Source organism: Gadus macrocephalus, chromosome 7, assembly GCF_031168955.1.
Source record: "Gadus macrocephalus chromosome 7, ASM3116895v1".
Lineage (NCBI taxonomy): Eukaryota > Metazoa > Chordata > Actinopteri > Gadiformes > Gadidae > Gadus > Gadus macrocephalus.
In genome coordinates this window covers 6817794-6843397 of record NC_082388.1, presented here as the reverse complement: position 1 = coordinate 6843397, position 25604 = coordinate 6817794, and the positions used below count along the sequence as shown (strand labels likewise).

Genomic DNA, 25604 nt, shown 5'->3' with positions numbered 1-25604 from the left:
CGGTTTGCGGCAGTGTTGACACGTAGAAAGGGGGGCGGAACCACCAAGCCTTCTGCCGTCATCCCTTTTCTGATTGGCTCCGGTCCTCGGTGCCCCGCCCAGCTCTTGCACCTGATTGGATTACACTACACGTACACTCAACGTGTGTGTCCGGTGAAGTCGGTGATCACTGTCTTGGGATGGCTGTTCGTTATCGGTCTAAATAGGACGACACGCAGGGAAGATGTACAAGTATAAACTTTTTACACTGATGTGTGTGTGGCTCGGGTTTCCCAGCGAGGGGGTTAGGGAAGACTGTGACAGGACTTTTCAAGAGCGAAGTGGCCGGGAGCAGAACGGACAGTTCATCACTCTGTTCATGTACCAAGGTAATACTCTCATCTTCCGCACACACACACACACACACACACACACACACACACACACACACACACACACACACACACACACACACACACACACACACACACACACACCACACACACACACACACACACACACACACACACACACACACGTCCTCTCTCTCTCTCTCTCTCTCTCTCTCTCTCTCTCTCTCTCTCTCTCTCTCTCTCTCTCTCTCTCTCTCTCTTCATCTTCTACGTTCGCCCTGTTCGATCAGAACACGAAGTCATCACTTCATCCGGGCAGCTTTTCCTTGTGTGTGTGTGTGTGTGTGTGCGTGTGTGCGTGTGTGTGTGTGTGTGTGTGTGCGCGCGCGCGCGTGTGCCGTCCATGGTTCAGTTAAGGTCCTTGCAGGAAAAAGGACAACGTGGGTTCTTTCAGGACCAATGAAAGACAATACATCTCGGGAGTTGATATCTCTCTCTCTCTCTCTCTCTCTCTCTCTCTCTCTCTCTCTCTCTCTCTCTCTCTCTCTCTCTCTCTCCTCTCTCTCTCTCTCTCTCTCTCTCTCTCTCTCTCTCTCTCTCTCTCTCTCAATTCAATTCCAAAAAGCTTTATTGGCATGAAAAAATAAAGGGTTTTATGCATTGCCAAAGCAGGTGAACAATCAAGAGGTCAAAGAATAAAACCTTAAATACAAAAAATATATATCATCTCTCTCTCTCTTATGTGTGTCTCTCTCTCTTCTTTATGTGTGTGTGTGTGTGTCTCTCTCTCTCTCTTTGTGTCTCTATGTGTGTCTTTCTCTCTCTTTATCTTATCTCTGTGTCTCTCTTCTGTGTGTGTGTGTGTCTCTCTCTCTTCTGTGTGTGTGTGTGTGTGTGTGTGTGTGTGTATGTCTCTGTCTTCTACATGTGTGTCTCTCTCTCTCTTTATCTTATCTCTCTCTCTCTCTCTCTCTCTCTCCCCCCCCCTCCCCCTCAGGAGACCATGGTCTGCTGGTGAACCGGCTCCATAACGTCCCCCCTGGCCGTTGAGAAGGAGGCCCGTCTCCTCCTCTACACCAACATGGCCGCCTCCAGCCTGGAGAACCTCAGCTGCCCCGCCAGACTCATCAAGGCCAAAGTCATCAGTAAGAGAGAGAGAGAGAGAGAGAGAGAGAGAGAGGAGAGAGAAGAGAGAGAGAGAGAGAGAGAGAGAGAGAGAGAGAGAGAGAGAGAGAGAGAGAGAGAGAGAGAGACCGAGAGACCGCGAGACCGCGGTGGTTCAACCATAGGGGACAGCACTACACACACTACTCTAACCACAAGCAGACAGACACAAAGTGGAACACACAGACACACACACACACACACAGACCAAAGCTCTCTCTCTCTCTCTCTCTCTCTCTCTCTCTCTCTCTCTCTCTCTCTCTCTCTCTCTCTCTCTCTCTCTCTCTCTCTCTCTCTCTCTCTCAAATTCAAAGTGCTTTATTAGCATGACAGTATTTGAATACAGTATTGCCAAAGCATATTCAAGTTACACAAGAATAATTGTACAAATAACAGATAATAATAATAACAACAACAATAATAACAATAACAACAACAATAATAAAGTAAATAAAAAGTCAGACTGAATCTCTCAGGTTATGACATTTTAGGACATATTGTGATTTCTGTTTTGGATCAGATAGGAATTCATTCTACTTTGGTTTGAGGTTTGGTTTGTCCAATGTTCTAAATAGACTTATTTTGCTTGATTAATTATTTAGTTGACTCTAATTGGTGTCTGTGAAACAGTGCTGGGCCCCGTTTCCCGAAAGCATCGTTAGCCTAAGTGGATCGCAGAGTGGGTCGTACGAGCATCGTACAGTTTTCACACAGTTTCCCGAAAGCATCGTTGGTAACGAACGTCTTGAAAACGCTCGTAGCTAACGAGTGCTACTCGTAGGACGCTAAGAGCATCGTTAGCCTACTATAGAGTGAACTCATTATTGCATGCGGGTGTCTTCATTCATAAAAAAATTAAAACATTCGGGAGTATGCAATAATACAAATTATTCTAAAGAGGTCAGAGAATGGTTTGCGGGGTGAGTCTCATCCTTTAAAATGCCACATGCTCGGCGGAGGCAGCGCGTCCTAAAGATGTCATCCAGGGGAGGCAGTGGAAGTCCAACTATTCTCTCAGCAGACCTTATGACCCGACTGAGGGATTTCCTGTCCTTTTCTGTGCAGTTGACGTACCATGCAGTGATACAGTAAGTGATCACACTTTCAATGCAGCAGTGGTAAAAAGTCTTAAGCAGCTCGGGAGACAGGTTGTTTTTCCTCAATATTCTCAAGAAGTAGAGCCGCTGTTGTGCTTTCCTTACTGTGGCAGTTGTGTTCATCACCCATTTCAGGTCCTCTGAGAGCATAATCCCCAGGAACTTAAAGCAGGAGGTCCTCTCTACTTCCTCACCATTGATGATAAGGGGTTGAGGGTTCGCCTTTTGCCGCCTGAAGTCGACTATGATTTCTTTTGTCTTTCTGACATTCAGGGTCAGGTTGTTTTTTTGACACCATTCTGTCAGTCTGTCAACTTCGTCTCTGTAGGCACTTTCATTTTCATGGGTGATTTGTCCTACCACAGTGGTGTCATCTGCAAATTTGATCACAGTATTTGAAGGATGGGTGTTGGTGCAGTCATATGTGTATACGGAGTACAGCAGGGGACTCAATACACAGCCTTGTGGAGCTCCAGTGCTGAGGGACAGGCTCGAGGATTGGTGAGGACCCAGTCTCACTGTCTGCGGGCGATCTGTTAGGAAATCCTTAATCCACATACACAGGCTGTAGCTGAGGCCCAGATCAAGAAGTTTGGTGATCAGCCGGTTGGGGACGATGGTATTAAAAGCCGAGCTGTAATCTATAAAGAGTAGTCTTACATATGTCTCCTTCTTGTCCAGGTGTGTCAGCGTTGAATGGAGGGCTGTGACGATAGCGTCCTCAGTGGACCTGTTTTCCCTGTAAGCATACTGATGCTGGTCCAGGGAGCGAGGGAGGAAAGCCTTAACGCGCTTCGCCACCAGCCTCTCAAAGCACTTGGCGATGATGGGAGTGAGCGCCACAGGTCTATAGTCATTTAAGGTGCTGATGTTACTTTGCTTGGGCACAGGTATAATAGTGGCTGTTTTAAAACAGGTTGGTACGACCGCTTTGGCTAAAGACAAAGAAAATAAAGAGAGGTAGCTGGCTCCCATGAAAGCGGTAAACTCAAATATCTTTTGGGGTCTCGGAAAATACAGACGCATAATATTGTAATTACAAATGAAGCTATTTTCCCTTCCACATGCAGAGTAATATTGACGTTAAGTGGGATAATAGAACGCCGGTCATTATCGGGAAAGTAAGCCCAGACAGGGCGAACCGGACACCGACACGAAACGGAGGTGCTTCGACCTGAAGGGGCTTATTTTCGATTATGAGCGGCTACTTGCCAAACGAAAAAATAGCCTAACTTCACAAGGTGTCTTTTTACAATTTATTTGTTACTATACGTAGTGTTGATTAGCAGAGAAATAGTTAGCCAAAGACGTTGACGTCGCTTAGCAACCGAAGAAGCTGGCGTTGTTGTGAAGGGCCCATGCAAGTGAACGGAGCGTTCCACCACGGCATTGAAAAGAGCCGTGTCATAATAGCCCATACCTCCTATACCCCCCCCCCCCCTCCCCCGTCGAAATTCAGCGCAATGGAATCATAACTCGAACCCTGCCTAGCCTACTTCATCCTGCCCAACAATTGCCGCGTTTACATGGACACATCTATGCCGCATAGATTTCTATGCGGCATAGAAAATGGTCATGTATACGCCTCATTCGGAATACAATTATCTGTTCGGCATAGATTCTATGCCTCTCCTCTGTGTTGTTACCTTGCCGTGGTGGGGAGGCTTGTGTACTTCCGTGACCCTGGAGGCTATACCGGCGGGGGTAATACCCCTGGCAGGTCTTACCAAGCCGGGCAGGTTTTAGGGTAGAGGTCCGACTAAAGGCAACACCTGGTCCTCCAGGTTGGGGGTTAGGCGTGGGGCTAACAACCCCACCCCATAAAACAATACCTGTTACAGAAACGCAAACAAGAGTAAACCAAGATATCCCGCCCCGGAGTGAAGATGGACCTTCGTCAGAAGGATTTATGACGCAGGGTGGTGAAAGCCAGAAGCACCTGGAAGCCACTCTGCCGAAAACCATCCTCTCAACCGGTGTTACAACCACCATCGGTACATGGAACGTAAGGACCATGTTCGAAGCTGGAAAGACCGCACAAGTTGCCACCGAGATGAACAAGTACAACCTTGCCATACTCGGAATTAGTGAATCAAGATGGACGGGTTCTGGACGGAAGAGGCTTACCACAGGAGAGCTGCTGCTGTACTCAGGCCATGAGGAGGACAATGCACACCACACCCAGGGAGTCGCTTTGATGCTGTCCAAGGCTGCTCAGAGAGCACTCATGGGATGGGAGGCACATGGCTCGAGAGCAATAGCAGCTACATTCAAAACAAAGAAGGAAAGAATAAACATGAACATCATTCAATGCTATGCCCCAACCAACGATAGTGACGAAGAGAGCAAGGACGAATTCTATAGCAGAATACAGACCATCATCCAGAGATACTCAGAAAGAGATATTACCATCTTAATGGGAGACCTTAATGCAAAAATAGGAAGTAACAACAGAGGCTATGAGAGGATAATGGGGCAGCATGGTCTAGGCGAGATGAACGAAAATGGAGAGAGATTCGCAGAACTATGTGCAAATAACAACCTTGTCATCGGAGGAAGTGTCTTCCCCCACAGGCGAGTACACAAAGCCACATGGGTATCACCGGACCTCTCCACTGAGAACCAAATAGACCATGTATGTGTCACCAAAAAGTTTAGGAGGTCCCTCTTAGATGTACGAGTCAGAAGAGGAGCTGACGTAGCATCAGACCATCATCTTCTCGTTGCCAAAGTCCAATTAAAGTTGAGGAGAAACTGGACAGGTGAGAAGAACCAGAGAAAGAAATTCAACACAGCACTTTTAAGAGATCCAGCAGCAGCAGAAAAATTCAAGATCGAGCTAAAGAACAAGTTTCATGCCCTGCAAGAGCTAGATAAAGAAGGTGTGGAAAGAAACATAGATGGGATGTGGAAGGTGGTAAAGGAAACGGTAATTACAACCTGCAATGTAGCACTGGGACCACAGAAAGATAACCACAAGGCTTGGATATCAGCAGAGTCAATAAAGAAGGTGAAGGAGAGGAAAGAAAAGAAGGCAGCTCTTAACAGCAGTCGTACAAGAGCAGAGAAAGTAAAGGCACAAACAGAGTACAGGGAAGCAAATAAGAATGTGAAAAAAAGCTTGAAGACCGACAAGAGGAACTACATAGAGGCCCTTGCATTAGAAGCAGAAGAAGCAGCTAGACATGGGAATCTGAAGGACCTGTATGACACCACCAAAAAGCTGGCAGGAAAGACCAGTAAACCTCAAAGACCAGTAAAGGACAAAGAGGGAAAGCCAATAATGGGGGAGGAAGGACAGAAGAAAAGATGGTTGGAACATTTTGAGGAACTTCTCAACAGACCAGCCCCACAAGACACACCACACATCCAACAAGCAGACAGGGATCTGCCAATAGACCTCAGTGTACCAAGAAGGGAGGAGATCAGGAAAGCCATTAAAAAACTTAGAAACGGCAAGGCTGCAGGACCAGATAGCATCCCGGCCGAGGCACTGAAGACGGACGCAGAGACCATGGGAGAGATGCTCCACCCTCTCTTTAAGAAGATGTGGGAAGAGGAAAACATCCCATGCGAATGGAAGGAGGGCTATCTTGTGAAGATGCCAAAGAAAGGGGACCTGAGCAACTGTGGAAATTATAGGGGGATCATGCTACTCTCCATCCCAGGAAAGGTCTTCTACAGGATCTTACTGGACAGGATGAAAGATGTGATCGACCCCCAGCTTAGAGACCAGCAGGCTGGCTTCCGCAAAGACAGATCGTGTACAGACCAGATTGCTACACTGCGCATCATCCTGGAACAGTCACTCGAGTGGAATTCACCGCTATTCATCAACTTCATCGACTACGAGAAGGCCTTCGATAGTGTGGACAGGGAGACCCTCTGGAAGCTTCTCAGGCACTACGGAGTGCCAGAGAAATTAACTAACATCATCAGAAACACCTATGAGGGAATGACCTGCAGAGTGATCCACGAGGGACAACCTACCGGTGCTTTCAGTGTACAAACTGGAGTGAGACAGGGGTGCCTACTATCGCCATTCTTGTTCCTGCTGGCAATGGATTGGGTAATGAAGCAATCCACAGCAGGAAGGAAAAACGGCATACAGTGGACAATGTGGGCGCAGCTCGAAGACCTGGACTTTGCAGATGACTTGGCCCTTCTCTCTCATACCCAGCAGCAGATGCAAGAAAAGACCAGCACCATCGCAACCAACTCTGCTCGCCTCGGTCTCAACATCCACAGAGGGAAGAGCAAAGTCATGAGAGTCAACTCTGCCAACACTGCACCCATCATGCTGGAAGGCGAAGCTCTGGAGGAGATTGAGGAGTTCACCTACCTTGGCAGCATTGTCAACAAGCAGGGTGGAACAGATGCAGATGTGAGAGTCAGGATTGGCAAGGCCAGAGTTGCGTACCTCCAACTAAAAAACATCTGGAGCGCAAAAGACCTGGCCATCACAACAAAGATCAAGATCTTTAACAGCAATGTGAAGTCAGTCCTACTCTACGGTGCTGAGACATGGAGGACTACGGTGAATACAACAAACAAAATCCAGTCATTCATCAATTCCTGCCTGCGACGAATCCTCCAGATCCACTGGCCTAACACCATCAGCAACAAAGAACTGTGGGAACGTACCAGCCAAAAGCCAGCGGACGAAGAGATCCTCCAACGACGTTGGAGATGGATAGGCCATACTCTCCGTAAACCAGCCACAAACACCACAAGACAGTCCCTCAAGTGGAATCCCCAAGGGAAAAGAAAGAGAGGTCGGCCGCGAAACACCTGGCGTAGAGACTTGGAGGCGGACGCCAAGAAAATGGGCTACACTTGGGGACAGCTTGAGATGTTGGCCCAGGACCGGGATGCATGGAGAACTCTTGTTTGCGGCCTAAGCCCCAGAAGGGGTAGTAGGCGATGATGATGATGATAGATTCTATGCCGAATAGAAGAGGTGGTGTAGTCCGTTTTAAATCGCCATGTATACACTTATTCCGCATAGATTGGGGTTTAACTTAGTGCAGCCGCAGTAGTTCGCAATTGGTCCACTGAGCTCCGTCGGTACTTTTAAGCACACCGAACTTCACCGCAAGGAAAGGAAAGTGGATTTATTGCCTGATTCACGTCTTTGTTATCACTCCGTAAAAGTAGTCCGGTAAGCGTGGCCGGTTGCTAAGCGACGGGACACATGGGTGTTTATTAATGACGTGTTCGCGTATCGTAGTGTCCGCGCTCGTCCGAGATAACTGTAAATGAGTAGGCTACTACTAGTACTTTTGCAGGCTGAACGTTAAAATACTTCTTAAAGGTCCCATGACATGAAAATCTCAATTTATGAGGTTTTCTAACATAAATATGAGTTCCCCTAGCCTGCCTATGGTCCCCCAGTGGCTAAAACTTGCGTTTGGTGTAAAACGAGCACTAGCTGTTCTGCTCGCCTTTGAAAAAACGGAGGCTCAAGCGCGCTGATTTGGAAATCTGTGCTCATGACGTCATGAGGAATCTCAGCTCCTCCCCTTACTCTGCCTGGCCCGCCCAGAGACGTTGGCCCGCCAATGAGACTCGACCGTGCGAGCGCCACATGTGTGTGTGTGAATACACACACTGTAACACAAGTGTTTCTTGTCGGTTCTTTGACGTGTCTTGTATTTCCACAACGAGACTGTCGTGGGGGTTATCTAAGCCATGGTTGAGAAGGAATTGGGGGAAAGGAACTTTGGTTTGACTCGCTGAAGTACATGAACTGCGACATGCCGCCGGTTGCCGCGAGGCACCATCGCCCGGCAGCGGGCAGCCGGCCGCAGGCAGCGCGCGGTTCAGTCGACTTCAGGTTGATGTGAAAGTGGAAGAACCAGAGACGTCGCAGAACCCGACAAAATCGTTTGTGATTCATAATATCGTCTGGAGGCGCACATAATATGTTATATGATATAGATATCTATGTATTATATGATATTATTTAGATATAGAGCTCCAGGACTGTGACGCAAGTGTTGTACACTTCCTTGTTATTTGGATAACCGTTCTGCTGTTGGTGTGATGGCGCATAACACGTCGGACTCTCGTATCTGGTATTTCTACAACGAGACTCGTATTGGGGGTTATCTCAGCCAAGGTTGAGAATGAATTGGGGGGAAGGAACTTTGGCTTTGACTCCCTCAAGAACATGAACCACGACAAGGAGGAGAAAGGGATCTTTGCCGGGCAGCGCTTATGCACCTCCGCCTCCGGCGGTGGTCCCTCAGCGGGGCTCAAGCGGGAGACATTCGCCGCCAACAATCCCTTTCTCCTCCATGTCGTGGTTCATGTTCTTGAGGGAGTCAAAGCCAAAGTTCCTTTTATGAATATTATGAATCACAAACGACTTTGTCGGGTTCTGCGACGTCTCTGGTTCTTCCACTTTCACATCAACCTGAAGTCGACTGAACCGCGCGCTGCCTGCTGCCGGCTGCCCGCTGCCGGGCGATGGTGCCTCGCGGCAACCGGCGGCATGTCGCAGTTCATGTACTTCAGCGAGTCAAATCAAAGTTCCTTTCCCCCAATTCCTTCTCAACCATGGCTCAGATAACCCCCACGACAGTCTCGTTGTGGAAATACAAGACACGTCAAAGAACCGACAAGAAACACTTGCGTTACAGTGTGTGTATTCACATTGATGTGGACGTTGAAGAACCAGGAGCGTCGGAGAACCCAACGCGGTCGTTTGAGATTCATAATATCGGCTCACACAGCTTTTGGCCGTGATAATATATATTATATGATATAGATATCTGTGTAGGCTATATGATCATATTTAGATATAGAGCTCCAGGACTCCCGTGTGTTCTAGAATATTTACAGAACACGGCTAAAGGCTGTGTGCGGCTCGCCATTGCGATACATCCACTGTAAACAGAGCGCATGGTGGCTGCAAGCTGCTCAGGGCCACACCCCCACCCTCCTCCTTGACACGCCCACCGAAACAGCGCATTTGGGGGAAGCTCAATGTGCGACTGGCTCGGAGTGGCTGTAACTCTGCACCACGGCTGAATTTAGGGAACGTCTTTGAATACTGTGTTAGTTGCCCACTAATACCTATATTAAAGAATACATAAAATAGCATGTCATGGGACCTTTAACTTAGAGAGATGGCAGCTGCAGTAGTTCGCAATTGGACCTTCGAGGATTCCTGGTCACTAAATTCCCGTAAGACCACTCTCTCCCACCAGTCTTGGCTGCGGACTCGCATCCAAATTCCTCGTTTGCGGCGGAGCTTAGGGTAAATATAAAGATCTGACGAGAAATTGACGTTGCTGCGCTGTCGTCCTCCTTCTTAATTGAAGGAGCAGGCAGAGAAAAGCTCTCTCCTGCTGTGCTTTCATTAAAATCAAATTTAAAATCCCCGATAGTGATAAGACATCCATTATGTCGCCGCCGGTCCAGAGATGTGTCAGGTGTGCGCGAGAGACAGAACGGACACTTTTGTTACTGCCATGCAGGCACGTGCAGAGGGGGGGGGGGGCTATGGGTGCCCGAGCCCCTGCCCTTTTCCCTCTGAAGGACCAAAGTGCCCTTTTGAGTGGTCGTTTAAATTTTCAATGCTTTGTAAAATTACACATTAACATGTGAATCAATTATTCGAGTATAACAATGTCTAAAAGTAATGATACAGAAGTAAAGTTTGTACTTTGTAGCCTCGTTAACAGGCTATCAACGTGACCTTTCACAATTTGCCTGCCTGCAAGATGCGCTTGTTGTTTTAAGAGACGGTACAACGCAGGGTAAGATCACTACAGAGTCAGACACAGACAGTTGTTTCCAAAACCATAAAGTTGATAATGCTAAATAAACTGTAACAGTTATCTCGTTTTGTAGTGTCATTTTGAAGTATAGGCCTATGTTTGCCAGCAAAAGCTTTTCAACTAGCATCGTTTTAACTGACCTGTGAAAGTGGCTACCACTCGGTTTATTTTCTATAGCCTACCAGCTAGCTATACAGCTAACCTATCTGGGACACCTTTTGAAATTGCAAAGGGAAAGCATACATCGTTATATTTAATCTGTATACTCTGTAGTAACTACTTGGCCACATGCCATGGCCAAATCCGTTTCATGTCTACTCTGTCTCAGTGTCTCTGGCAGAACGGGGTGAAATTGGTTTTATATTCGACATTCGTCTATTTTCCGGGGTTGTATCTGTAAGAGTGGCGAGGTCACGCCCCTTCCGGTAGGGCTCATGGGACCTATGAGATCGAAAAATATGAATGGGTGTCAATGGAGAGAAAATAATAATTTTCTGGTCCCGGTCTTTATATGCTCTGGATTACACATATGTTGTTTGTGGATTTAAAGGATAATTTTTCATGCAAAGAGTTCGACCGTTTATTGTGCAATTGTTCAGATAAAGGCTGTAGAGAAAACACAACGAGAAAGACTACACGGCTCGTATGTGACGTCACGCTCCCTGCGACTGGCGTGGAGAAGACCGACAATCTTCCCATCGTCATAACTGAAACTCTGCACGTGCCCCGATTTATAATGGTTTTCACCTCTTTCGATGCTTTTATCCTCCCCTTGGAAAAAGCGGTGAAGTGGGGCAGAGAGATCGCCATCTCTGTGCCGAGTTCCAAGGGCGGGTGTGGCGACGTATATCATATGCGTCGAGAGCAGCGAAGAGCTGTAGTTCACAAAGCGGCCTCACATAAAACCTAAAATTATCAAACTTCTTCACGAACATTTTTAGTTTTCTTTGCATGAAAAATTATCCTTTAAATCCACAAACAACATATGTGTAATCCAGGGCATATAAAGACCGGGACCAGAAAATAATTATTTTCTCTCCATTGACACCCATTCATATTTTTCGATCTCATAGGTCCCATGAGCCCTACCGGAAGAGGCGTGACTTCGCCACTCTATAGCGTCAAGTGCTTAGGGACCGTCAAAAAAGTGCAACGTAATTTTTTTAATTCTTAATAACTCACTTGAAATTATTCCTATCAACATCAAACCACTTCTGATGTGTTTATGTACTCGTTTTGTAGTCCCCACTACCCCTTGTTTTAAAGAAAAACTTTTAATTGTTTTTAAAAAATGCAAAAGTTTTCAGTGCATGTATTGCATCCATATTTAAGGCTTTATTTTTAATAGCTCACTTGTTCTTATAGATATCAACACCAAACCACTTCTGATGTGTTCATAAACTCATTGTGGAGTTCCCACCACCCTGTGTTTAATAGAAAAACATTAAAAAAAAAAAATTAAAGTCATACGTATACATTGTGTATAGTTAGGCTAATTCATATTCAAGGCTTTTATTTTGTAATAGCTTAATTGTTTTTATAGATATCAACACCAAACCACTTCTGATGAGTTCATGAACAAACATGTGCCCTTTTTTGAATTTGAGCCCCTGCCCCTCAAAGGGTCTCTGCACGGCCCTGCTGCCATGTATACAGTACATTCGGAACACATTTTAGGAACAGATCTATGCCGCATAGAAATCTATGCGGATCAGATGTGCCATGTAAACTCGGCTAATATGGACAGGATCTCTAGACCAAGCTCTCCTAATCAGGTCAGCAATAGCCGTGTTTGAATGATAATGAATGAATGGAATGTTGCATTTAAATATTCTACCTACTAGAGAGCCAATCAATAAAACCTTAAAGTATGTTTCAGAAATCAGCACATTAAGATAAATGTAGTTGTCACCGAGCTATTTTGGATTTTTGTAATATGGAATTATTTCAGGGGGGGAAATGCCGTGAATAAATGTATGCACAGTGCGTTCAGGATTAGGACTGATATATATGTCGGCCTAGGCCTAATCAATTGTGTTTTAATATCTTTAGCATTCATATTATTGCAGTCGATTATTTTCGTAGGCTACTCTGTTGGCGTTGATGGGGGGGGATATTTTTCCCCATTTTCATGCGACATTCCTGCGTCTCCCCCTTCTACATAGCCCTTTTCAGCAGCGTGTCAGTGGACAGTTACAATCCTACGATCGTCGTGAGTGCAGTGAAAGCGCGTTCACGTTAAGAGGAGTTTCGGGAAACGCTCCAAAGAAATTATTGATGGTTCGAAAGATCCATCGGGAGAATGATCTTACGAGCGAAGATCCATCGTTATCGGGAAACGGGGCCCAGGGCTGAGGTTGATGTTTATTAGTTAGCCTCAGCACCAGCTGGCACAGGGGACTCTTGTCAGGGTTCAGTTCTTGGGTTTCTTGTGCCTCAAAATGAAGGGTATTCTTGGGACTAGATTTTAAGTGCATCCAGAATTTTAGTGCTAGTTTTTGGATAGGTATAGCCAATAAGTAACGACCTAATTCTGCCCTACATGCGTTGTTTGGTGTTTTTGTTTGGACTTTCGATATGGATCGGCAGAATTCAGCATGTAGGGCCTCTATTGGATGCTCATCCCATGTAGTGTAGTCATGTGCACTGAGTGGACCCCAGACCTCACTTCCATACAACGCGATAGGCTGTATTATACTGTTGAATAATTTGCACCAGTTTGAGATCGGTATGTTTATGTTGTAAAATTTAGATTCTATTGCATGAAGGGCTCTACAGGCTTTTTCTTTGAGTGCATTCACTGCCATGCTGAAACTTCCAGATGCATTAATATCCAGACCATCATTGTGTGTTCTAGGACGGTGCTTCCTAGAGTGAACGTGAATTTGTTTTTCCTGACATCTGGGCTTCGGTTGTAAAATCATAATTTTGGTTTTCGTTTGGTTTACTGCCAGGGCCCCGTTCTGGCAGAATTTCGCTAGCAGGTCCTGGTGCTGCTGCAGGCCCTGAATTTGACTTCTGCGCTTTGAAAGTTGAGTCCAGGAGCTGCAGACTGTTCCAACTGCACCACTAACTCATTTATGTAGATGTTGAAAAGCTTTGGACTCACCCCCCGTTTCTGTGCGAAGAACTCTTGTTTGTTTTGTGCTAATTTTTACACTGCATTTTTTTATTTGAGTACGTTGACTTGATCACATCGAACACTTTACCCCCTACACCACTCTCTACTAGTTTGTAGTATAATCCTGTGTGCCAAATAGAGTCAAATGCTTTTTTAAAGTCAACAAAGCAGGCAAATATTTTTCCATTTTTCATATTTTTTACATGTTTGTCGATTAGAGTGTGTAGGGTGTAAATGTGAACTGTAGTACGGTGGCCTGGAAGAAAGACGATTTGGTTTCTACACAGGGTATTGTCTTTGTTAAGGAAGGTTTGAATTCTCCCATTTAAAATGCTATGAAGACCTTCCCCAGATTACTGTTCACACATATACCTCTGTATTTATTAGGGTCCAATTTGTTTCCACTTTTATGAATTGGGGTAATAATTCCTTGATTCCAGATGTCAGGAAAACAGCCAGAATATAGAACAAGGTTGAACAATTTGAGTATAGCATTCTGCATTGCAGGTGTGCTATATTTAAGCATCTCACTTCTGATGCTGTCAGGCCCACAGGCTTTATGGGACTTTAATGATTTAAGTTTTTCTGTCAGTTCTTCACTTGAGATGAACTGTCAAGTGGATTTTGATTGTCTTTAAATATCAGTTCTAAATTGTGCTATTTTCTTTGATCTGGTTCTGATTTGTTTCTGTTCAATTTATTTCACTGTAAAGCTTTTTGAAATGCTCTGTCCAAATATTTCCGTTTTGTATTGGTATTTATTTTTGTTCTTTATACTCAAATTGTTCGACATACTCCAGAACTCTTTTTTATTGATGGATTCTTCGATTTCATGAAGAAGTTTGCTGTTATAGTGTTGTTGTTTTCCTTTGATAGTTTCTTTGTATCTTTTAAGGGAGTTAAACTATTGCATTCTTAGATCTGCGTTGCTTTCGGTTTGACAGATGTCTCAGTTCTTTCCTCATTTTTTTACATTCTGTGTCAAACCATTTGTCATGTTTTTGTTTTTTAATGGTTACCCCTTTCTTTTTTCTGAGTTCAGCCTTTTTAGCCGCCTTGTAAAAAATGTTGTTCACTTCTTGAACAGCCTTGTTGAGGCTCTTTTCATCAGTACAGAACTGTTACAGAACAGTACAGAAAAATTCATTTTTCTGCGCTATCTGGAGCCCATCTGTAGGTTGGATTCTTAACATGTGTTAGTAAATTGGTTGGTCATTTTTAGGAATATATTAATTCAGTTATGGTCCGAAAAAGGAGTTTGCCGCCTGACAGTGAATGCACTGATGTAGGTCCATGTCAGTGATTGCATAATCCAATACACTGTTACCAGGGGCTGAAGTAAACGTGAATCTCCCTAAAGAGTCCCCTGGTATCCTGCCGTTAAGCATGTACAGGCCTAAGGCTCGACAGAGGTGCCCCAAGTCTTTTCCACTGTTATTAACCACACAGTCAAGGTTTCTTCATGTGGTGGTGGTTGGTGAAAGATGCAAGGGTGACTGGCCAAAAACATGTGCACTGCCCTGAGGGTCTATGAAGTCAGGCTCAACACCAGTGCGTGCATTAAAGTCTCCACATAGTAGCACTATTCCCTGTGCTTGAAAGTAGCTCATATCTGAGTACAAATTATTGAAGTAGTCTTCTTGATAGTATTCTGATTCTGCTGGTGGAATGTAGTCAGCACAGAGGTAAGTTGTAGTTTCAGTGAGGCCTATATTGTGTAGTTTCAGCCAAATGTGATATTTTTCAGTTTTAACGACTGATATACGTATGTTTAGTCAATTCATTCTTGCACCACACCAGAATACCACCAGAATCTCTTCCACGGCGTGCCGTTCGTAGTTTTACAGATAGCACAATGATCTCAGAGTAGTTGGTTGGACACATAGCAGCAACATTTTCTCGACACAAGGTCTCAGTGAGAATGACAATATCACTATTTTCAGTACATTTAAAGAACTCAGGGTTTGTGCTTTTCAGCCAAAGGTTGAGGAATACAGACCCTGAATGTTCCAATAGCTAATGCAAAAAGAATGCATAAGTGCAGTTACAATAGAAAATGAATTGTCTCTCTTGCGGATGTGAGGCTTTTGATGGGGACGGTGTCTTCTTCCTGGGCTGGGGAATTGCCTTGTGATGGGGTGATGGAGGTAGATGCTTGGGGGACGAAGGCCAGCAGGAGAATGGCATATTGCTCTGAATGAAGGGTGGGGGAGGGTAGCGGTAGGGGTATGGAGGACGGGGCTGTGAGCTGGTTGGATTCCGTCCTAGGGCCACATCTTTTAGGCAAATTTTCTGACTCCGTCGTACAGATCCTGTGGGCCGATGGAGGGATGATGGGCTATATAGACGTTAGGCAGGGCAGTGCAGCTTCTGGTTAGCTCTGCATTAAATGTGTAAGTGTGTGTTTGTATTTCTGCTTATGATTGTCAATTGCTGCTTTATTTATGTCCACCTGCTCCTTCATCTGCATTACTTCCCATAGGAGGGCTCTCTCCTTGTTGCTGGCGTCTTCTTTCACCTTGGTTATCTGGGCTCTGAGGGTTCAATTTTCCTCCTTGATGGTCTGGAAGGCATATCTGAGCTCAGAGAAGGATGTCTCATTGTCAACTCTTTGTTGCTGGAGCTCCTCTTTGAGTTCCCTGGAAGAGTCATAAGGGGAGTTGTCTAACCTGGCCAGCATGAGCTCTTTGAATTCAGCCAAGTCTAGCTCAAGAAGAGCCAGTGATTCTCTGAACTGCTTGTCAGAGCTGGGGGATGTTGGTGGAGCCGATGTTAAGACTGATGTCTCCTATACCTGCTCCTCAGCAGTGGGTTTTCCACTCTCTACCTCTGCTTTCAGCGTGGGGAATGCTCTCTCGCAGGAGCTCAGGCTGTTTTCATTACCCTGGACTAGGACTGTACCCTTTTTGTAGTAGAAGATGGTCAACTCGGGGTCATCTATGTTCAGGGTCTCATCTTCACATATTGTTAGCCTGCCACCATGTCCAATTCCCCTTTTGCGTATGTTGTCGTAGTGTTTGCAGAAGGACAAATGTCCACTCAGGAACATCATTGGTGTGAAAAATGAGGTTACATTTGACCCTCTTGCCTTTTTGAACGGCAAAGTCTGTATAAAGGACCTCTGTGTTTTGTTAAAGGACCTGCTCTTTGTGTTTTTTTCCTAGCCTCAGCACCTGTGCACCTATTAGGAAACACAACTTCCCTATATTCAGCTGGCTGCTTGGTTGCCACGGCGATATAATGTTTAGTGTTCTGCTCCAAATGTCACTTGGTGCGTTTCCATCCCCCTGATTTTAAGCGAACTTTGAAGTATCGAATCGGTAACGGTGATGGTAACACTAAGAATTCGCATAAAAATCCTCTAATTCGCAAAAAAGTTTATCCGCTCACTTCAAGGGGTTTTTGAGAAATGCGAAAGAGATTAAATTCGCAAAATGGGAGATGGAAACACTCTTTTCGAAACAGCTGTGATGTAGCGAATTTTGAACACACAGGACTGACAGTCTTTCCGTTTTCCACATAACGACCGGCCATAGCAACCCTGCCGACATCAATGTGTAACGTCATCACCCACGTACTCACGTGCTCTCCCATACGTAAGGCACTCAACGTCGTCCTCGTATTTCCCTTGCTACTGCTGTGTACATTGTAATTGCTCTATTTCTTCGTATACGGATACGGAAGTTAAAATAGCCAATTTTAACTTCACTGAAAGAACAGTTATACCCAAGGGAAACCAATTGCTGCTGAATTCCTCTCTCCATGTTTGTTGTTACTCTTCTCTGTTGGCAGACTAACCGCTTTCTGTTACATTTGTTGCAGCTTTTCTACTTCTACCATTTATTACAGCCACGTATAGGCATAAATTTTTTGCCTACACTGCCACCTCCAGGCAGCACTAGGGTAGTTACCTGCTCTAACCACTTGATGGAAACGCACCTAATTCGAATGACTTTTTTGCGAACTTTCTTAAGATTCGCATCACCTTTTAGATGGAAACGTAGCTACAGTCCGAGGTCAACAGTTAGTTAGCTATGCTAGCCTGCTAATCCCACTTTAATGGTTAGCAGATAAACAGAATGCATATCAAGAGTAGATAAGGCTTCTTGGGCAACTGTCCTTAGCCTGTGATCAGGCTTACCTTGGTTAAGTCCAGGTTTAGTTTTTTGATTTAAGTCCTGTTGTAGGCTAGTCACCCAGTCACTTCTCCTTCAGTTATCTTCAGGTTTCTTTAAGTTGTTCTCTTTTGTTGTAATCCACATAAAAATCCAAGAAAAGTATCTGGTTTCTTATTGCTTCCTATCCTGAAACCACATTTATTTTTTCTGTATTGTCTCACTTTTAGGCTAATTCATCACATTTTAACAGGAGCTCATCATAGATCTGACTGCATGCATCTCTCTCTCTCTCTCTCTCTCTCTCTCTCTCTCTCTCTCTCTCTCTCTCTCTCTCTCTCTCTCTCTCTCTCTCTCTCTCTCTCTCTCTCTCTCTCTCTCTCTCTCTCTCTTGTTTCAGTCCATCTGACGGATGAGGAACACAACCAGACCATCCCCTCCCAGCCGGCCCCCAGTATGTGGCAGGCGCTCTACGTCGACCGCTACACCTGCGGGGTAAGGGCCCGGGACCTCCCTTCTAGTATACAGCATTTCAGGCACCAAACCCCGACTGCTCCCTGACGGAAGGTTGCTAGTTCAATCCCCGGCTCCTCCTAGCCGAGGGTCAAGGTGTCCCTGAGCGAGGCACCTCATCCTGACTGCTCACTGACGAGCTGCCATTCGTCCTGCCTGGTCGACTCCGCCGTCTGTGTGTGATGAATTGTTTTAAGTCGCTTTGGATAAAAAACATCCGCAAAATCCCCTGAATGCAAACGTAGTAGAAGTCTTGAGAATAAACGTCCCAAATCACTCTGGACTTGAGCTGACCCTCCACCTACTCTCTCCTCTCTCCCACTCGTCTCTCACCCACCCTCCCCTCTCTCTCTCTCATCCTCTCCCATCCTCCTCTCTCGTCTACCCACCCCTCCTCTCATCCCCCTCTCTCTCTCCCACCCTCCTCGCTCCTTCCATCTCCTCTCTCACCCCTCCTCCTTCTCTCTCCCCCTCCTCCCCCCAACCCTCCTCTCTCTCCCAACTCTCCCACCCCCTCCCGTTCCAGGAGGGAGGGCCCATTCCCTCCCACGGGGACGTGGGCTTCACCCTGGTGCTGTTGAACCCCGACTCCGCGGGGAACCCCCGCGATCACTTCAGCGTGGAGGAGGCAGGTGAGGCACCGTCTCACCATGACACACTCACCCTTAGCTCATCACTATAGCCTCACTAACACCTAGCTCATCACTATAGCCTCACTAACACCTAGCTCATCACTATAGCCTCACTATTACACACTCACTCTTAGCTCATCACTATAGCCTCACTATCACACACTCACTCTTAGCTCATCACTATAGCCTCACTATCACACACTCACTCTTAGCTCATCACTATAGCCTCACTATCACACACTCACTCTTAGCTCATCACTATAGCCTCACTAACACCTAGCTCATCACTATAGCCTCACTATCACACACTAACACTTAGCTCATCACTATAGCCTCACTAACACCTAGCTCATCACTATAGCCTCACTATCACACACTCACTCTTAGCTCATCACTATAGCCTCACTATCACACACTCACTCTTAGCTCATCACTATAGCCTCACTATCACACACTAACACTTAGCTCATCACTATAGCCTCACTATCACACACTCACCCTTAGATCATTACTATAGCCTCACTAACACTTAGCTCATCACTATAGCCTCACTATCACACACTCACCCTTAGATCATTACTATAGCCTCACTAACACTTAGCTCATCACTATAGCCTAACTAACACACTAACGCTGTGATCATCACTATAGCCTCACTAGCACACACTTACACTTAGTTTCAAACTATAGCCTTAAACATTTACACTTAGATTAAAACTATAGCCTCACTTACAGTTAGCTCATCACTATAGCCTCAATTACACTTAGTTTAAAACTAGCCTTACTATCACACACTAACACTTAGATCATCACTAGAGCCTTACTATCACAAAATGACACTTAGATTAAAACTATAGCCATACTATCATACACTTACACTTAGATTCAAACTATAGCCATACTATCATACACTTACCCTTAGATCATCACCATAGCCTCACTAACATATACTTACACTTAGATCATCACTATACCCTTACTCTTAGTTTATAACTATAGCACTTACTTTCTCTCTCTCTCTCTCTCTCTCTCATGTCGATCCGACCACTGACCTCTGACCTTTGACCCCAGGGCTCCACAGCTTCTACTGCCTGCTGCTGCTGGCCTACTTCGTGGCGGGCTGCGTGTACGTCCAGCCCCTCCTCCAGGCCCTGAGGAAGGGGGGGCCCATGCACACGGCCCTGCAGGTGCTCTCTACAGCACTGGCCCTCCAGGGAGGCTCCGCCCTCTGCAACTACCTCCACCTGGCCAGGTGAGGGGGTATCTGAATCAAGCGCACCCACAGGGGGGCGGGGCTAGAATCACACATCACAGATGTGTGCGTGTGAGCGTGTGAGTGTGTTTGTGTGTGTGTGAGATATAATAATAATAATAATAATACATTTAATTTAGAGGCGCCTTTCAAGACACCCAAGGTCACCTTACAGAGCATATAGTCATCATAAATCGTTTAAAAAAACAAGACATTGTGGAAAAAAAAATAAAATAAATAAACATAATAAATAAAAAATAAATAAAACAAAAACAAGACAAAACAAAACAAACAAACAATCAAAACAGTGATCAGTTAGACGTTGTGTGCAAGTTGGAACAGGTGAGTTTTGAGTTGTGACTTGAAGGTTGTAATGGTGTCTGACTGTTTTATGTGTGGGGGGAGGGAGTTCCAGAGCCTGGGTGCTGAACAGCTGAATGACCGGGCACCCATTGTAGTGAGTCGTGATGTGGGGATACATAGTAGTCCAGCAGAGGTTGAGCGGAGGGAGCGGGAGGGAGTGTATTCTTGGAGGAGGTCGCAGAGGTAACTGGGGGCTAGGTTGTGGAGAGCTTTGTAGGTGAGGAGTAGGGTTTTGTATTGGATGCGGTAGTGTACTGGGAGCCAGTGAAGTTGGATGAGGACAGGGGTGATGTGGTCAGATGATTTGGTGCGGTGATTTGATATACAGTGGTAAGCATAAGTTCAGGCACCCATGGTGAAATTGACTAAAAATCATCTTTTGGAAATGTATCTTAATGCCTTAATTATGCGATGTGGGGCTATTTTAGCTCCATAGGCTAAGGGAACTCAATCAGGATGCATAGTAACCTGGATCCATGAAATAACTGGCTTTTAAAAATAAAAATCTGCCTGCCTCTATGGGGATTTTACATAACAACATGGTTTCCTTAAAGGTTGGATTTTTCCTCATTTGTTTAATTAAGGCATAGAAATCATCTTTTCCAAAATAATTTTTTTTTTTCAGGCCTACAAATCAATGGTTTTTTTTATGCCTACAAATGTATTAGTGTGAATGCATGAAATATATGTATGTGTGTGTGTGTGTGTGTATGTTTGTGTGTGTGTGTGTGTATGGTGTGTGACACACACATATATATATATATATATATATATATATATATATATATATATATATATATATCTCACATACTCACGCACACATTGTGTGTGTGTGTGTGTGTGTGTGTGTGCGTGTGAGTGTGTGAGTATGAGATTTGTGTGTGTGTGTGTGTGTATGGTGTGTGTGTGTGTGTGAGATATGTGTGTGACACACATATATATATCTCACAAACACGTATATATCTCACATACTCACCCACACACTGTGTGTGTGTGTGTGTGTGTGTGTGTGTGTGAGTGTATGAGATTTGTGTGTGTGTGTGTGTGTGTGTGTGTGATATATACGTGTGTGTGTGTGTGTGTGTTTGTTTGTTTGACATACAGTATATGGTATATGAGATATACGTGTGTGAGTGATGATAAAGGCTGTTTCTCTCCTCTCTGTCCCAGGTACTCTAGAGACGGACTCGGTATTCCTCTCATGGGCAGCCTGGCAGAATGTGAGTACACACACACACACACACAAACACACACACACACACACACTAGCCGCGTTTACATGGCACATCTGATCCGCATAGATTTCTATGCGGCATAGATCTGTTCCTAAAATGTGTTCCGAATGTACTGTATACATGGCAGTAACAAAAGTGTCCGTTATGTCTCTCGCGCACACCTGACGCATCTCTGGACCGGCGGCGACATAATGGATGTCTTATCACTATCGGGGATTTTAAATTTGATTTTAATGAAAGCACAGCAGGAGAGAGCTTTTCTCTGCCTGCTCCTTCGATTAAGAAGGAGCAGGCAGAGAAGAGCAGGACAGCGCAGCAACGTCAATTTCTCGTCAGATCTTTATATTTACCCTAAGCCGCAAACAAGAGGAATTTGGATGCGAGTCCGCAGCCAAGACTGGTGGGAGAGAGTGGTCTTACGGGAATTGAGTGACCAGGAATCCTCGAAGGTCCAATTGCGCACTACTGCAGCTGCCATTTCTCTAAGTTAAGAAGTATTTTAACGTTCAGCCTGCAAAAGTACTAGTAGTAGCCTACTCATTTACAGTTATCTCGGACACGCGCGGACACGTCATTAATAAACACCCATGTCCCGTCGCTAAGCAACCGGACACGCTAACCGGACTACTTTTACGGAGTGATAACAAAGACGTGAATCAGGCAATAAATCCACTTTCCTTGACAGCGGTGAAGTTCGGTGTGCTTAAAAGTACCGACGGAGCTCAGTGGACCAATTGCGAACTACTGCGGCTGCTCTAAGTTAAACCCCAATCTATTCGGAATAAGTGTATACATGGCGATTAAAACGGACTACACCACCTCTTCTATTCGGCATAGAATCTATGCCGAACAGATAATTGTATTCCGAATGAGGCGTATACATGATCATTTTCTGTTCCGCATAGAAATCTATGCGGAACAGATGTGTCCATGTAAACGCGGCTACTGTGGATAGAAGATTAATAAGATGAAGCCAGGAAGGTATGACCCCCCCCCCCCCCGTCTGTCCATCCCCCTCAGGGCTGGACATGGTGTCCCAGGTGTCCATGCTCTACATGCTGCTCAGCCTCTGTATGGGCTGGACGCTGAGCCGCGGCAGGAAGCCCCAGTCCAGACCCCTGCAGTGGGACTCCTCCCCCACCTCCACCAGCCTGGCCCTGGGCGGGGTCCTCGTACTGGTGAGTACTGGTCTGGTGATCAGCTCCATACTGGTGAGTACTGGTCTAGTGATCAGCTCCATACTGGTGAGGGGGTGAGTCGAGAATCAAGTGTACCTCATGGTGTGGCGAGTCTAGAATCAAGCGCACCTCATGGTGTGGTGAGTCTAGAATCAAGCGCACCTCAGAGTGGTGAGCCTAGAAACAAATGCACCCCAGTGGGATGGTGAGTCTAGAAACAAACGCACCTTATGGTGGGGTGAGTCTAGAATCAAGCGCACCTCATGGTGTGCCGAGTCTAGAATCAAGCGCACCTCAGAGTGGTGAGTCTAGAATCAAACGCAACCTTGAGGTGATTCTAGATACAAGCGCACCCCAGTGGGATGGTGAGTCTAGAAACAATCGCACCTTCTAGAATCAAGCGCACCTCATGGTGTGGTGGGTCTAGAATCAACCGCAACCTTGAGGTGATTCTAGATACAAGCGCACCCCAGTAGGATGGTGAGTCTAGAAACAATCGCACCTTATGGTGGGGTGAGTCTAGAATCAAGCGCACCTCATGGTGTGGTGGGTCTAGAATCAACCGCACAATAAAAAACACACAAGTATGTACATTAAGTGACACACACGCACACACACACACACACACACACACATAGACACACACACATACATAGAGCCACACACACATACACAGACAGACACACAATAAGTGTGACGTATCCAGGGGTGACGGTTCGATGCCTTCCCCAGGGGGGGCTGTTGCTATGGGAGCAGTACACGGAAACGGAGCACCACAGCTTCCACGCCCAGAGCAGCGTTGCCGGGGGGCTGCTGATGGTGCTCCGGGTCGCCATGGCGATCATCCTGGCCTCGGTCCTCTACCAGATCATCTCCTCGGAGCGGAGCGCGCTGAAGAGGGACTTCTACCTCGGCTTCTCCAAGGTGAGCAGACACGCACTCACGCTCAAAGACACACACACACACACACGCACAGTCGTGTGGTCCTTATAACTCATTCATTGGGCTTTGGTGTGCTTTTACTTTGAAGGGCTGTTTCCTGTGGTTCCTCTGCCACCCGGTGCTGGTCGTGACCTCGGTGGTCTTTAACCACCACCAGAGGGAGAAGGTGAGCCCACCGGTCCATGTTCACACCTCAGAGACCCCGCTTCTACACATCTGCAATACGCAAGAAGGCCATGCATAGATTAGGGCTCCTTGATTATGGAAAAAAAGACATAATCACGATTATTTTTGGTCAATATTGAAATCAGGATTATTCAAACGATAATATTTGACTTTGAAAAACATGATGCATTTATTCAGCCTTTCTCTCAAATAAAACATTGAAATTTCCACTTAGGAAAATACACAAAAAAATTACAAATAGGTATCCAACTTTTCTTCTCGAAAACATTTAATTAATAAAATAAATGTACTTAAGCTTAAACTTCATTATATTCGTTTTTATACTCAACTCTGCGGAGATCATTTTGACCATTATTTTATCTCTCTGTTTTGTCATCTTCTAAAAGGAAAGCAACACTTTCTTTTATTTCACGTCATTTACTGACCAATGAATTATAATTATTATTGATTGTTATTATTATTGGGTAATAACCTCTCTCTCTCTCTCTCTCTCTCTCTCTCTCTCTCTCTCTCTCTCTCTCTCTCTCTCTCTCCCTCCATCTCCTCCTCCTTTCCCCCCCCCCCCCCTCAGGTGGTGACCATAGGGGTGGTCTTGTGCCAGGCCATCGCCGTGGTGATCCTCTACCAGCTCTTCCTGTCCCGCTCACTCTACTGGGAGGTGTCCTCGCTCTCCTCCGTCTCTCTCCCGCTAACCATGTCCCGGGGGGGCGGGGCCTCGAGGGGCCGCCACTGAGCGGGCCACGCCTCCCTCAACATGTCCTGGGGGGCGGGGCCTCGAGGGGCCGCCACTGAGTGGGCCACGCCCCCCTCAACATGTCCTGGGGGGCGGGGCCTCAGGGACCGCCATTGAGGAGGCCACGCCCCCCCACCCTCGCCGGGGGGGAGGATGGGGGGGGGCCTGACCCTCGCCTGCAGAGGTTGTTCAGAAGGGGTTAAAGTCCTGCAGGTGAGGAGAGGGAGGACCGTCTGTTATCGCCCTCTCTCTCTCTCCCGTGAAACAGTCCCCCCCCCATTCATACTGATGAGAGGACAGCGGCAAACTCGATCAGGAAGGATGGATTATAATATTTAAGGATTGGCTTTTAGCTTCAGCTAGTGTGTTCACCAAGACTGAATATTCTGTGAGGTGGAGAAAATCAGCCAATCAGGAGGACCTGCAACCACTGTCTACTCTGTGTTCTCATGATAAAAGTCTTGTCAAAGTTTTATGCTTTCACTTTAAAAGTCCTGTCAAAGCTTCAAGTTATCACAACGAAGGTTCTCTATGAACTCATTTTTTTCACTATAAAAGTCCTGTCAAAGCTTCATGTTTTCTCTATAGAAGTCCTCTGTCATCTTTGTTTTCACTATAAACGACCTCTGTCAACTCCTCATGTTTTCACTATAAAAGTCCTCTGTCAACTTTCTTTTCACTATAAAAGTCCTTGTTCAACTCATGTTTTCACTATGAAAGTTCTGTCAACTCATTTTTTCACGATGAAAGTCCTCTGTCAACTCTTTTTTTTCACTATAGAAGTCCTGTCAACTATGTTTTCACAATAAAAGTCCTGTCACCTTCATGTTTTCACAATGAAAGTTTTCTGTCAACAATTTTTTTCGCTGTAAAAGTCCTCTGCCAGCTCTCTTCACTATAAAAGTCCTGTCAACTTAATGTTTTCACTCTAAAAGTTATGAATATGTTCAGGGA

The 25604-nt window shown here is 45.7% G+C and overlaps 1 protein-coding gene across 1 annotated transcript; it reads left to right on the top strand.

Annotated features, from left to right (window-relative positions):
• The first annotated feature begins 82 nt into the window (after positions 1-82).
• gpr180 (G protein-coupled receptor 180) lies at positions 83-25492 on the top strand. The gene is made up of 10 exons (XM_060055552.1): positions 83-368; positions 1330-1477; positions 18017-18111; positions 18656-18761; positions 19833-20013; positions 21547-21596; positions 22632-22789; positions 23522-23713; positions 23820-23897; positions 24489-25492. The coding sequence occupies exons 2-10, from the start codon at positions 1414-1416 to the stop codon at positions 24648-24650; spliced, it is 1086 nt and encodes a 361-aa protein (XP_059911535.1). The 5' UTR covers positions 83-368; positions 1330-1413; the 3' UTR covers positions 24651-25492.
• Positions 25493-25604: the final 112 nt, after the last annotated feature.